This window comes from Jaculus jaculus, chromosome 12 (genome assembly GCF_020740685.1).
Source record: "Jaculus jaculus isolate mJacJac1 chromosome 12, mJacJac1.mat.Y.cur, whole genome shotgun sequence".
Lineage (NCBI taxonomy): Eukaryota > Metazoa > Chordata > Mammalia > Rodentia > Dipodidae > Jaculus > Jaculus jaculus.
In genome coordinates, this window is record NC_059113.1 from 95,448,692 (window position 1) to 95,462,929 (window position 14,238).

General features: G+C 45.3%; 1 protein-coding gene across 1 annotated transcript in view; it reads left to right on the top strand.

Annotated features, from left to right (window-relative positions):
- Arhgap10 (Rho GTPase activating protein 10) overlaps positions 1 to 14,238 on the top strand; it is a 316,109-nt gene that overhangs the window by 170,340 nt on the left and 131,531 nt on the right. Inside the window, exons 11-13 of the mRNA XM_045131477.1 lie at positions 968 to 1,049; positions 4,875 to 4,920; positions 9,445 to 9,510. Of these exons, the coding sequence (XP_044987412.1) occupies positions 968 to 1,049; positions 4,875 to 4,920; positions 9,445 to 9,510 (194 nt within the window). The remainder of the gene's footprint in view (positions 1 to 967; positions 1,050 to 4,874; positions 4,921 to 9,444; positions 9,511 to 14,238) is intronic.

The window sequence follows — 14,238 nt, forward strand, 5'->3', positions numbered from 1 at the left end:
GCTGGTCACGCAATATGAACGCTGCGTGGGTTCACTTCATGTGGTACTGTGAGTGGTCAGGCTCATAGAAACAAAATGGGGGGCTAGAGAGATTGCTCAGTGGTTAAGCCGCTTGCCTGAAGAGCCCAAGGACCCGAATTTGAATCCCCAGTATGCACATAAAGCCAGATGCACAAAGTGGCAATGTAGCTGGAGTTTGGGCTCTGGTTGTACACGATCTCTTTTCTACTTGCCTCTTTCTCTTTCTAATCAATCAATCAATCAATCAATCAATAAATAACAGGCTGTACATAAAAAAATATGTATATAATAGAAGCTGCCAGGGGCTGGGGAGAGGAGCTGTGGTGAGTTACTACGTAATGGTGTTTAACAGTGCATAGAGGTTTAGGATAGCAGGATGAAAAACTTCCTGGAGCCAGGCATGGTGTTGTGCTCCTGTCATCTCTACTCAGGAGGCTGAGACAGGAGAGCAGCGAGTTCAAGGGCAGCCTGGCCCACGCACCGCCAACTCCAGACATAGTTGGTAGTAATGGTTGCACAGCAACGTGGCTATGATCAAATGCCCAGGAACTATATGACTAAAAGTGGTTTAAGCGGGCTGGAGAGATGGCTTAGCGGTTAAGCGCTTGCCTGTGAAGCCTAAGGACCCGGTTTGAGGCTCGGTTCCCCAGGACCCACGTTAGCCAGATGCACAAGGGGGCACATGCGTCTGGAGTTCGTTTGCAGTGGCTGGAGGCCCTGGTGCACCCATTCTCTCTCTCTCCCTCTATCTGTCTTTCTCTCTGTGTCTGTCACTCTCAAATAAATAAATAAAAATAAACAAAAAAATGGTTTCAGCGGTAAACTTTTCCTCACGTGTGTTTTAGTGCAGTTCACAATTAAAAATGTAATCCTCTGGGCAAGCCCCTGGAGACAGAGCAGGTCGTGCTGGCACCGGAGGGCCACCTGACACTCTGCTTTCTTTCAGGCCTGGTGTTTCCCTGACCGTGCAGGCATTCTCGGAAGAGGAAAGGAAGCAGTGGTTGGAAGCGCTGGGCGGAAAAGAAGCGGTAAGATCCACTGTGGTTGAGCTTGCTTTATAAGCACATTGTCTGTATTCTGTAGTATTTGGGAAAAGATCCTTGCTGGGTGCTGGAGGGATAGCTTAGTGGTTAAGGCATTTGCCTGGAAAGCCAAAGTACCTAGGTTCGATTCCTCAGGACCCCTGTTAGCCAGCTGCACAGAAGGTGCATGCTTCTGGAGTTCGTTTGCTGTGGCTGGAGGCCCTGGTGCTCCTATTGTCTCACTTTCCCTCCCTCTTTCAGTCTGTCCAAGTAAATAAATAAAAAATAAAATATTAAAAAAACAGGGCTGGAGAGATGGCTTAGCAGTTAAGCACTTGCATGTGAGTGAAGCCTAAGGACCCCGGTTTGAGGCTCGATTCCCCAGGACCCATGTTAGCCAGATGCACAAGGGGGCGCATGCATCTAGAGTTCGTTTGCAGTGGCTGGAGGCCCTGGTGTGCCCATTCTCTCTCTCTCTCTCTCCCTCTATCTCTGTCACTCTCAAATAAATAAATAAAAGTTAAAATTAAAAAGATCCTTGCTGGAATCAGCCTGGGAACTCCTCTTAGAAGCATTCAGCTTCTAATAAACCTTCAGGATTTTTTTTTGGGGGGGGGAGGGGGCAGTGATGAGCACGTCACATGTTTGTGATGACTTTGGATTTCTGGAGATAGGAGACTGAATACGAGGCGACCTTGTCAGTAACTGCCACCCGCCCGTACTTGGCTTGGTCTCGTGGCGCAGGCTTCAGCGGACTAGTTTTCAGAGGGTGGTGCTGTGTAGCCATAGAGAGTCGCGTCTGGATTCCCGTTGCTCCTGGAAGGAGGTGACAGTCCTGACAGATCCCAGGGGCAACCTGCGTTCAGTCTGCTGCTGCTGTGTTCAGACGCTGCTTCCCCGTCTCTGCGCTGCTGGCCGCTGGGAGTTGAGAATTTGGCAAGTCCTGTCCCTTGTTGGGATCTAGTGAAGGTGATTTAGAAAACAGCATAGAGGCAGTTTGACTCCACTGTGTTAAGTGTAATGACTAAATAAACTGCGGGAGCAAGTGCTCCCCCGGAAAGCACTGGCTGTTCTTGAGGTTTAGAAGAAAGAGCAAAGGGTGATTTGAAAAGTGGGAGAGGAGCCCTGCACAGATGAAGCTCATGGCCTGGAATTACAATAACGCTAGTCAGGCTGGAGAGATGGCTTAGTGGTTAAGGCACTTGCATGCGAAGCCTAAGAACAGAGGTTCAGTTCCTCAGTATTCACGTAAAGCCAGATGCACAAGGTGGTTTGCAGTGGCTGCAGGCCTTGGCATTCCCATCATCTGTCTCTGTAACTCACACTTTTTCTCTCAAATGAATAAAATTTAAAAAAAAAAAAAGATAATGCTACTTAATGCTAATTGAGAGCATACTGGGCAAAGAGGCCAGCTAGCAGTGCATGTGCCCATTGTGATGTAGTGTTTGGAAAATGAAACCCCATTTATTTATCTATATGTATTTGTTTATTTTTATTTTATTTGAGAGGGACAGACAGGGAAAGAGGCAGAGAGACAGAGAGAGAGAACATGGGCACGCCTGGGCCTCCAGCCACTGCAAAGGAACTCCAGACGCGTGCGCCCCCTTGTGCATCTGGCTAACGTGGGACCTGGGGAACCGAGCCTCAAACCGGGGTCTTTAGGCTTCACAGGCAAGCGCTTAACTGCTAAGTCATTTCTCCAGCCCAATTTTAATATACTTTAAACCCTGATGCTAGGTAAGAGAGTAAGAAAGTAAGAAGTGATTAGGTTCGGGTGTTGTCTGCTGAATTAATTGTATTTAGAATCTATCCTTCTCTTTCTGTCCTTTTCTGGTGCTAGCAATGGAACCCAGGCCCTCCCGTATGCTAGGGAAGTAAGTACTCTTTCACCGAGACAATATATTCCCACCCCCGGTTTCTGTTGATGTTTAATTGGTTCTTAAAACTTTAAGCTGGAAGTCAGGGTCTGGTTGACAGCCGAGATCCAAAGTGTTGTGTGCTGATGCTGTTAGTAAAGGCAGTTCACCACCAACAACCAGTATCCGTCTCCTGAGTCTAGACATGCTTTATTTTATTTTTAAAATATTTATTTTTTACTTATTAGAGAGAGAGAGAGAAAATGAATGAATGAATGAATGAATGAATATGGGCACACCAGGGCCTCCAGCCATTGCAAATGAACTCCAGATACATGTACCACCTTGTGTATCAGGCTTATGTGGGTCCTGGGGCATTGAACTGAGGTCCTTTGGCTTTGCAGGCAAATGCCTTAACCACTAAGCCATCTGTCCATTTATTTACTTATTTAGAAATTGGTGGGAGGCTGGGGTAGGAGGATCACGATGAGTTCAAAGCCACCGTGAGACTATATAGTGAATTCTAGGTCAGCCTGGGCTGGAGAAAGAACTTCCTTGAAAATCCAAATAAAAAAACAGAGGTCATAAAGCAATGAAAAGCCCTTGCCTAAGTCGTTGTGAAATGAGCCTACTTCTCATGTGCTGCACTCTTGAACACTTGACTTCTAGGTCATGATAGGCCTGTGTCTCACGTGCTGTGCCGTTGAACACCTTTGCAGTGGGACGGTCCCTTTGGAGTGCTCAGCCCGGTGAATCTGGCTAACGTGGGTCCTGAGGCATTGAACCTGGGTCCTTTGGCTTTGCAGGCAAACGCCTTAACTGCTAAGCCATCTCTCCAGTCCCAAATACTAGATGTTTGAGATAGTAGTGAAACGATGTGCACTCGTCGATGGGTCAGGGTGCAGACCTTTCCCAACCTGTTGCTGTGAGGCTGAGCATTTCAAATTTACACAGATGCAGTTTACAGTTCTTCGTTGCTTCATTATGTGATGCAATCCTGCCATCTCCTTTATACTGCTTTGGGGGTACCTTCAAGTAGAAAAGAGTCCAAGCCCCCATTCATCTTTGCGTATGAGCGGTGGCTCCTCCCATTTCAGCCAGGAAGCAGGGACGACACAGGGACCCTCAGTGACCTGCTTTGTCCAGGAAGTTTCCACCTTCTAAAGGTTCCACAGCCTTCCCAAACAGTGCCACCTGCTGGGGACCAAGTGCTACAACACATGAGCCTATGGGAGACTTGATATACTCAGACCACAAAGTGGTCGTTGGCAGCTTCATATCAAGATGATCCGCTCCAGCTTCAGCTGTCAGTCACAAATGTTGGTCTCCTTGGCTGGGGTTTGGTTTGGATTGGGGGTTCACATGACCCCTTTCTTGGTTTCAGCAGTTGGCTGGAAGGGCCCTCAGGGAATGTTATGGTCACCAGTAGATTGTACAGCCCAGGAGCATCCTTCTCAAAGAGCTGGGTGTGTCTGTGGGGTGGCATAGGGCAGGGGGAGCTATGCAGTGAGCTGGACGTGCGGACCTCCTATGCCTCCTGTGGGAATGCCACCCTCCCTGCATTTGATGTGTTCACCTGAGGGCAGCTGGGTGAAATCTTGTTCAGTTTTGATAGAGGTTACGCTCAGTCCGCAAGAGGGCAGCGGGTGTGCCTGGAGGAAGTCTGAACTCGTCAGTCACTCCGAGCGTCAGCCCTGTCCTGCTGCTATCTCAAGTTCTGGGCCCGAGGCATCCTCAGCCTAAATTCGGGGGCTGTCCAAGGAGAGGCTCCTTCAGAGCAGCCAGACTTCCCAGTCAGGAGATTTCAGGGGTGCCGGAGCTCTCCGCCGCAAAGCAGAGACAGGCTGAGTTCATTTCTTGCGCTGCATTATCCAACACTTAACTTTTCGAAAATACACTTTTGCGTGTTCTTACACGATTGCCTTTTGTTAATGTGTTAAAAAAATACTGTTTCTCTCCCTTCTCTTTTTACCAGCTGTTCCAAAGCTTTAATAAAGCAATCCTCCCAAGACCAGAAGGAGGTAAGTGCTAAGATAAGAGCGTGGCAGCCTGCTTTTTCATAGGTCTCTTCTTGCATGTTCGTGTCTGATGGCGGGCTGGAGCCGGGGCTCACTCTGCACCCCCCTTGCACTGCTCCTCTGCAGCATATCTTACCTACCTTCTTATCTGTTGGGACCTTGTCAGCCTGCTCTGGTCTGCTGTAGCCTCACTGCTCTTCCTCAGCTGAGCTTTTCTATGAGGTTTTCTCTGCAGGCTCTTGGCTGTTGATCGCTACAGCCAGAAACACCATCCCAGGGAGGTTTGGGTTTGCACTTTGACCTTCATCCTGGGTTGCCGTGATCCTGGGGGTAGGAGCCGTTTCTTAAGTCCTTGTTTGCAGCCCTCCTTCCACCCCTTTCTCATTCTCCAAAAAATAAAATAAAATAAAACAGACTCTAAAGCTTAATGATGCTTATTTGGGGGGGGGGGCAATAAGATTGCTCCAGAGGGAACACACCCCTAGTCAACTGTGGACATGCTATAAGAGATTGAGGTGAGGAGACTACTTTATTTTTTAAATTTATCTATTTTATTGTTTTTTTATTAGTTATTTTACTTTTGGGTTTTTGAGGTAGGGTCTCATTCTAGCTGCTCAGGCTGACCTGGAATTCACTATGGAGTCTCAGGGTGGCCTCAAACTCATGGAGATCCTCCTACCTCTGCCTCCCAGAGTGCTGGGATTAAAGATGTGCACCACCATGCCTGGCTCTGAGACGACAATTTTACAGGGGAAAGCCAGCAGCATTGCATCTTATCTATCTATCTATATACTTATCTATCTATACACACACACACACACATAAACATATATAATTGAAATTGCAGCTGTTTTTATTCATTTAAGAGAAAGAGAGAATGAGCAAGCCAGGATCTGCTGCCACTGCAAACAAACTCCAGAGGCACGAGCCACTTTGTACACCTGGGTTTATGTGGGCACTGGGGAATTGAACTCAATTCATGAAGCCTTGCAAGCAAGCCCCTTAAACCTCTGAGCCATCTCTCTGGCCCACATCAGATATAGTAAAGTACTCAGTTTTGGCCAGAATGGTTAATAATAAGAGAGGTCCCAGCCCAGTGTTGGACAGATCGGAGCTGGGCAGATACCTTTGTGGAAGCTCTTTTTATACGAGCTTTCGCTGGCCTTGGTGCAGGCTTGTGGTTCTGTAGTCTTTTGTGAGAGCTACTGTCAGGTTTGTGTATATGAGAAGCTTTCCTTCATAACTCCATGGCCTTACCTCCTTGTGTTGGTTAGCTTTACACAAATGCATCCATCTTCATTTTGATAACCTATGCACTCCTTTTACACGTCTGTATCCTCTAGATTTACCGCCTCTGGAATACGGGTCATGCAAGTAGAATAGTGTTATATTATGGGCGAGAGCAACGAGTAACTCAACACATTTGCACATTTTAAGGCCGGGGTCTTCACGTGCCCTGTGTGCTAGACGAAAGCACTGCTGCCTCCTGCACTGTGGCGCTGAAATGGATTCATTAGCCTCAAAGACTTCTTTTTGATATGTTTGGAAAAATCAAGGTTATGTTGATCAGATGTCCATTTTGGAAGTACTGTTATAGGACATATGATTACAAAATAATTGTGATCATTTGGGCCAGATTTTTTTTTTCCGTGTTTGAGAGAGAGAAAGAGAATGGGTTTGGCAGAGCCTCCTGCCACTGCAGACGAACTCCAGACGCACGTGCCACATTGTGCATCTGACTTTACATGGTTACTGGGTGTAGCAGACGGCGTCAGGATCACTGAAATGAACTTCCAGACCAGGCACAGTTATGGAGGAAGGGATATTTACTGAAGCTTACAGATCCAGGGAAAGTTCCATAAATGGCAGAAGAAGCTGGCCTGCCTTCACAGGACCAAGCAGTGAGAGAGAGAGAAGCACAAGCCAAAAGCCACAAGCCACACAGCACACTTAAGGAGCTCCAACTAGGCATACTTTGCATATCTTTAGATTGAAATCTCAAACCCATCACCACACCTTAAGATCCACCCAGTGACACTGCCTCCAGCCAGGTGGCTGAAGATGCAAAGTACAACCAAATAAAAAACTGAATATATTGGGGGCCATCTATTCAAACCACCACATTGGGGAATCGAACCCAGGCCTCCAGGCTTTGCAGGCAAATGCCTTTAACCACTGAGCAATCTCTCCCACCCCATTTGTGCAAATTCTTGAATCAAAAGCTAGGGATATCTAGCCTGCCTCTGGACATTGACGGGTTGCCCTTGAAGGGGTATGCATCCATAGAAACGCCTTCTTAGCTCCCCTTCCTTTCTCCTTTGTTGATTTCCTCCTGTATTCTCTTCTTTCTTCCCCTCCCCCCTTACCCACTTCTCCCCTGTCCCCCTTTTCCCCTTTCCCTATTACTTTTTTTTAAATTTGGGGGTCTGGGAAAGATTGAACTGTGGTACTCTGCTTGAATAGCAAACACCTTATCCCTTGAGCCAGCTCCCCAGCTCACTTCTCATTACTTCCTTCTCCTTTTAAAGTATTCTGTATGTATTTGTGAGGGGGGAAGGGGAGGAAGTAAGTATGAATGGGCACGCCATGGCTCTTGTCACTCCATACAAACTTGAGACTCACGTGTCACTTTGTGCATCTCACTTGCCATGGGTACTGGGGACTCAAACTCTGGTCAACACAGGCTGGCAGGCTTTGCAAGCTAGTGTCCTCAATCCCTGAGCCATCTCTCCAGCCCGCTTACTGTTTGTTATGTAGAGAAGTTAAAGCGCTGTCTTTTTGGAGAACAAGTTTTCAAAATAGAAAGAATAACTTGACTTGTACAAAATCTTGAGAATAGTGGATTCCTGAGCACCACCGTTCAGCTTCCATTGTGAAAATCCCCCATGAGCATTATACTGTGGAGTAAGAAAAAGACTGGGAGTCTCCCTGCCCTGAGTGAGCGTGGCAGTTCCCTTGGTCCTAAAGGCGGTGCTACTTTCCTTCATTTAGCTTTTTTTTTTTTTTTTTTAAATTTATTTATTTTGAGAGATAGAGAGGGAGAGAGAATGGGCATCCCAGAGCCTCCAGCCAGTGCAAACGAACTCCAGACACATGCGCCCCTTTGTGCATCTGTCTAACGTGGGTGCTGGGGAATTGAACCAGGGGTTCCTTGGCCTTGCAGGCAAATGCCTTAACTGCTAAGCCATCTTTCCAGCCCTTATTTAGCTTTTGAGATATGAATGTGCCAGCCCAGTCATATGTGGCTATCTGTAGTTGAAAACTATATAAAATTATTATTATTATTTTTTTAGTGACCCGCTCTGCCACATGAACCTTCTGTTTTTAGCTATGAAAATATTATCATTTTAAATGTGTAGAGCATGGCACAAAATATCAAAATTTTAACTTAACCTTATGGCCCAAATATTAGTTAAAAGGTAATTTCTTGGGACTTGGTCGGTTGCTCAGTGACTAAGGTGCATGCTTCACAAGCATGGGACCTGGATTTGATCCCCACATAGAATCTACATAGAAACACTGGATGTGGTGGCACATGCCTATAAGAATGTGGGGACAGGAGGAACTCTGGGACTCACTGGTCATTCTAGCCTAATGGTGAGGTTCGGCCAATGAGACACCCTGTCTCAAAAGAGGAGGCTGATGGATAACGTCTCATGTCAGCCTCTGGCCCCCACACCTACATGTATGCATATACACAAAAAATTCAAAACTTCCCTTAAAACTTTTTCTCTTATGTTAAGTGAAAAGTTACATTCTTAGAGCCATAGCTAACTTGAGAACCTTTATTAATATTTTCCCTTGTCTTTAAATGAGCTATGGCTGGAAGTCTTGACAAAATGTACAGATTATTTCTAGCTAGCTTTCCTTAAAGATTGGTATTACCTTACATACACTTGTGGAAAAATTAGTCATCAGCGTGTGCACAGAGTTAAATTGGCAAGAAACTAGGGGATCACTGAGGAGATTACTGCTGTAATAGCCTGAAGAGCTGACTAATCGCAGCGGCAGTGGGCTGGAAAGAGGGAAAGCAATAAGAAAAAAAAAAATCACACACAAAACGATTAGTATTGCTTGTTTTTGGCTGCTTAAAATAAGTTGTACCTAGCCGGACGTGGGGGTGCACGCCTTTAATCCCAGCACTTGGGAGGCAGAGGTAGGTGGATCACCGTGAATTTGAGGCCACCCTGAGACGACAGTGAATTCCAGGTCAGCCTGGCCTAGAGTGAGACCCTACCTCGGAAAAACAAAAACAAAACAAAACAAAAAGTTGTATCTATTAACTTAAATTTATTTTACATTATATGTTGGTTTATCAACTGGAAATAGATAATCTTGGTTTTCCAGCAAGCTCCTCTGTAAATATATACATTTCCTACATATGTTGTCTGCATTGGCAGTGTATAGTTTTCAGGAATTTTTGAGATAGTGAAATGACTTAGGTTGCCTTGAAATTGTTTCCCTTTTTTTCGAGGAAGAGGAATATAAGTCTCTGTACCCTCACTAATTGGCATCTGTTTGTTTTAGGTGCACAGTTGGATAAGATGGGATTCACCATTCTCAGAAAATGCATCAGTGCCGTGGAAACACGAGGTAACCCTCACGTTCCTTGGGTCATTTCATTCATGAAGGTCTATAGTGCAACACCTGAGAGTCATCTGACACACTCACCACATGGTTACGGCGTGGAGTGCGTTAATGCACAATGTTCGTTCTTGGTATTAGTTGTTCCTTTATTATGACCCTGTGAGAAATTTCTTTTTCCATGGAAACAGAAGAGAACTTGACATATTTCTCCTCTACATGAACACCCGAGGGGCTGGTTCAGCGGATGCAGCGCTTGGCACGTGGGCACGAAGAGCTGGCTTCTGGTCCCCAGCAGACGCGTCAGCGCCGGGTGGATGGGATGGGGCTGCCTGTGAGCCCATTGCTCAGCGGCAGAGATGGGCACACCAGGGCAAGCTGCCTTTGTTGGACTGGCCTGCAGAGCAAGCTCTGCGCTCAAGGGAGAGACCTGCCTCAGAAAATGAAGGGGACACCAGTCAAGAAGCACCTTAACCTCTGACCTTGACACACACATGCAAGTACGCATGCACAGCACACAAGATACACATGCCAAAAACATGCCGTTGTTCATGTGGAATTGTATGTATGTTTTAGATCTGTCATGACAAGGTACGTGAGACTAAATGGCTAAGACAGTGGAAATCTGCCCTCTCGGCTCAGGACGCTGAAGTCCAAGGGCCAAGGGCAGGGGACTTCGCTTCTTTTGAGACCTGTGTCTTTGGTTTACAGATGGCTGCCTGTCTTCTCTGTACTTACGTAGCGTGCACAAACGTACATACCTGGTGTCTCTTCTATGTGGGTAGACTGTTTTGTAAGGATTCAAGTAATATTGGATCAGGATCATGTTGCTCATGACCTCATTTTAGCCTCATCAACCTCCATGAAGGTTCCCTCCCAGTAAACAGTCACATTCTGAGAAACTGAGGCATGACTGTGGGGCTCCATGTGAAATTTACAGGGACACATTCAGACCATAGGAATCACCAGAAAAATTAGCTCCATGGAAAATGAGTGTTAATTGAGCTGGGCGTGGTGGCGCACGCCTTTAATCCCAGCACTTGGGAGGCAGAGGTAGGAGGATCGCCGAGAGTTCGAGGCCACCCTGAGACTACATAGTTAATTCCAGGTCAGCCTGTACCAGAGTGAGACCCTACCTCGAAAAGCAAAAAAAAAAAAAAGAGTGTTAATCACTGTTGTTCAGGCACTTGAAGACCTTTCTCCTCCATATCGTCCAGGGCTCCCTGCGAACTTGGTCTTTCAAGCTGATGTGCTTGGTGGAAGAGTGTAGTGTAATCCCTGGCACCCCATAAATGTATGCGCACACACATGTGCACACTCGTGCGCATGCACACACAGAAATAAATCCTTGAGGTAAAATTTGTATATAGTAAATGTCATGTGTGTTAATGATCCAAACCAATGACTCACAAGCATGATGTGTAATTGTTGAGCTGGTACCATAATCATAGAAAAGGTCTGCTTTCTCCTGGCTTCCCTTCTGCCCATCCACTTATTCTCACTTTTCTTTTTTAGCTCTGCCATAGGAAAATGATTAGACATTTATGCAGCAGTGTCATGCAGTTTATCACCTTTTGACTGTTGCTTTATTTAGCAGAATGGTTTTCAGAGCCCTGTTCCCAAGTGTGTCCTGTTTTAACATGGCAGGTTGTGTTGCAGGGCATGGATATACTAGAAATTGTTCATCCACTCATCTGCTGATAACTACTGGGGGCATTTCCATTTTGAATTGAAAAGCTGGGGCTGGAGGAATGGCTTAGCCATTAAGGCACTTGCCTGCAAAGCCTAAGGAGCCAGGTTCAGTTCCTCAGTATCCATGGAAAACCAGATGCACTAGGTGGTGTATGCACCTGGAGTTCATTTTTAGTGGATAGAGGCCCTGATTGGGAGTTCATTTTTAGTGGATAGAGGCCCTGATTGGGAGTTCATTTTTAGTGGATAGAGGCCCTGATTGACCCATTCTATCTGCCCCTTCCTCCCTTTTATCCTCCCCCCCCAAAAAGTAAGCAATACATAATAGAAGAATAAATAAGATTATAAATAAAAAAGAAAAGCTAATCCATCCACTGATCAAAAAATCCCTCTGGGGATAGAGAGATGGCTTAGCAGTTAAGATGTTTGCCTGCAAAGCCAAAGGACTCAGGTTCAATTCCCCAGGACCCACATAAGCCAAATGCATAAGGGGCACATACCTCAGGAGTTCGTTTGCAGTGGCTAGAGTCCCTGGCATGCCCATTTTCTCTCTCCTATCTCTCTGTGCTTGCAAATAAATAAGTAAAACTAAAAGAAAAAAAGAACCTTAAAAAAAAAGGTCCAATGGCCTTGAAAGAAATAACTCTGTGGGATGGGAACCAGACCGTTGACCTTTGCAGGCTTGGAAGAAGTTCCTGACCATGACAAGACAGGCTGTTTTCCTCTAGAGTTCTTGTGAAGTCGGGAAAAGGGGAGCATTCCAACCAGCCCTTTGTATTGTGTGTTCCTGTCCTCATCTGAACGAATAGGTTAGGACGAAGCGCTGCGTCCTCGTGTTCTGTCAAAACAGGTCTTTGGTATGAAGCCGGATTGTCGCTTGTGGAATGGGAGTGCTGGGTATGAGCTGGGTGCTCTCCCGTCAGTGACCACTCAAGCCACAGGAAGCCGCATCCTGCCCAGTCCACAGCGTCCACTGCGCACACTCGCGGCCTCTCTCCTCCCTTCTCTCAAGGCTGTCTCTCTCGGCCTCCCGCACCCACTCACAACTGCTTTAGACTGACAGTGGTTGTGTTCATTTCAGCCTGTGCTGACATTCTGCTGTGATAGGTGCTTGAGAAATTGTTGTACTTTGGATTTTTCTCTCCCAACACTTCATGCTGCTTCCCCCCCTGAGGTCCTTAACTTAGAATCATATTATTTGCATGCTTATTAATGCTGATGAATTCTTTCTTCAGAGAGTGGTGTTTTTTTGTTTGTTTGTTTGTTTTGTTTTGTTTTTTGGTTTTCTGAGGCAGGGTCTCACTCTAGCCCCGGCTGACCTGGAATTGGTTATGTAGGCTCAGGGTGGCCTCGAATGCTCAGCGATCCTCCTACCTCTGGGATTAAAGGCGTGCACCACCATGCCCAGCATTTTTTTTTTTAATGCACATTTGCTTCCACCTGAAGGCTTTCTGATTGGGATGTATGGTTTTATGGAATGGTATGTACATTGAATGGGACAAACATATTAGAATATGCATGCATTATGAATTGTTTATTTTTAAAAGCAGTGAATGGGTCTTTATTTTTTATATTTCCCATTTAAAAAGAGCCCCAGAGCATATTTTTCCTAAATCTTATTCCCACAGGCCTTCCAATACTGAAACCTTTTGCTTTCAAGCATTGTGATAGACTAAAACTGCAATTTAAAAACATCAGCAGTCAGATTACTTTTAAATGACAAGGGACATCGTAAAGTCTCTTAGGCTTTTATCCTAAATTTGGAAGTTCCTTCAGGGAATAATGTTCTTAACAGTTTTTCCCCAAATCAGCTCTCTGGGCTCTTGATCTTTTTATTTATGGTGTGAGTCTAGTTTCTTTTTTTTTTTTTCCTGTCAAGCTAGAAACCAGTTTGTGTCCAGTAACAAGAAACCTCCCAGTCTCCATGTCTCAACTGCCAGACTGGTCAAGTTGAAGGCTGTGCTCATCATCTAGCTACCTGTGCTGTTGGAGCCACCAGCCAAGTTGAAGGTTCTGGAAGGCTTTGCCAAAGAGACCCAGTTCTGGAGGGTGTTGGACTAGCCAGTAAATCCTATAGCTTGGACGTGAGTTACTTTTGCTCACAATTAGTGTGTTTCCTCACAATCAGTGTGGAATAATAGACATCCCTCCACCCTACTCAACCCCAAGGAGGCTTGTAAGCACAACCCCACCATAAGAGAGCGAGGAGATTAACGCTGAGCTCTAAAGGGTTGGTGAATAGGATGTTAGTGACTACTGTGTACATCTTAGGTGCATGTCCGACATAGGCTCTGAAGGTAATTGGGTACATAAATAGTTGTTTAACTTGCTGGGCTTCTGGGGAGGTAATCACTGAGGAATCTGACCCAGCCACCACTTGGGTTCAACTCTCTTAGCACTTAATGATACCAGATAGAATTATTTCTAATCATTGCTAATAGTGTTTTAAATATGAACGGTTTTATCTGAAAACTTTTTTCATATGGCTTGTTTAAAGCAACTAAATATTTGTTTTCTTTTCCTTTGTGTACTTTTGGAAAAAGTGGCAATTGGTATTTTTACTGCCATTATTGTTTGTAATGTCACTGAAATGATCAAAGCATCAGAGAGAGAAGTGTCTGAAGTTGACTATGAGACCTTAGCATCCCAAGAAAAAAATAACATTTTCTTTGTAGTAGTCTACTAACGTACCTTGGATTTTTATATGTATAACATACATGATTCCGATAATAAAATAAACAATGTAGATACTAACATATCTTGGTCTCAGTGGGGCTATTTAGTAGTTGCTCTGCTCGTTTATGAGATGAAAACAAATCCCATTTTGTTGCCATCTCAGAATCCATCATATCACACTCTCCCATTTATACAATTACTTGCTTATGAACTTATACTACATGTGGGACTCAAGTCCTTTCATGAATTTACTTCCATTAGGAAATTATGGCCCTTGCAGACCCAGTTGAAGAGCTTCACAAAACCGTGCCTTAGTCACGTGAAACCTTTAGAAATATGCTAAGCGGGGCTCTCATAGCTAGCTTTATG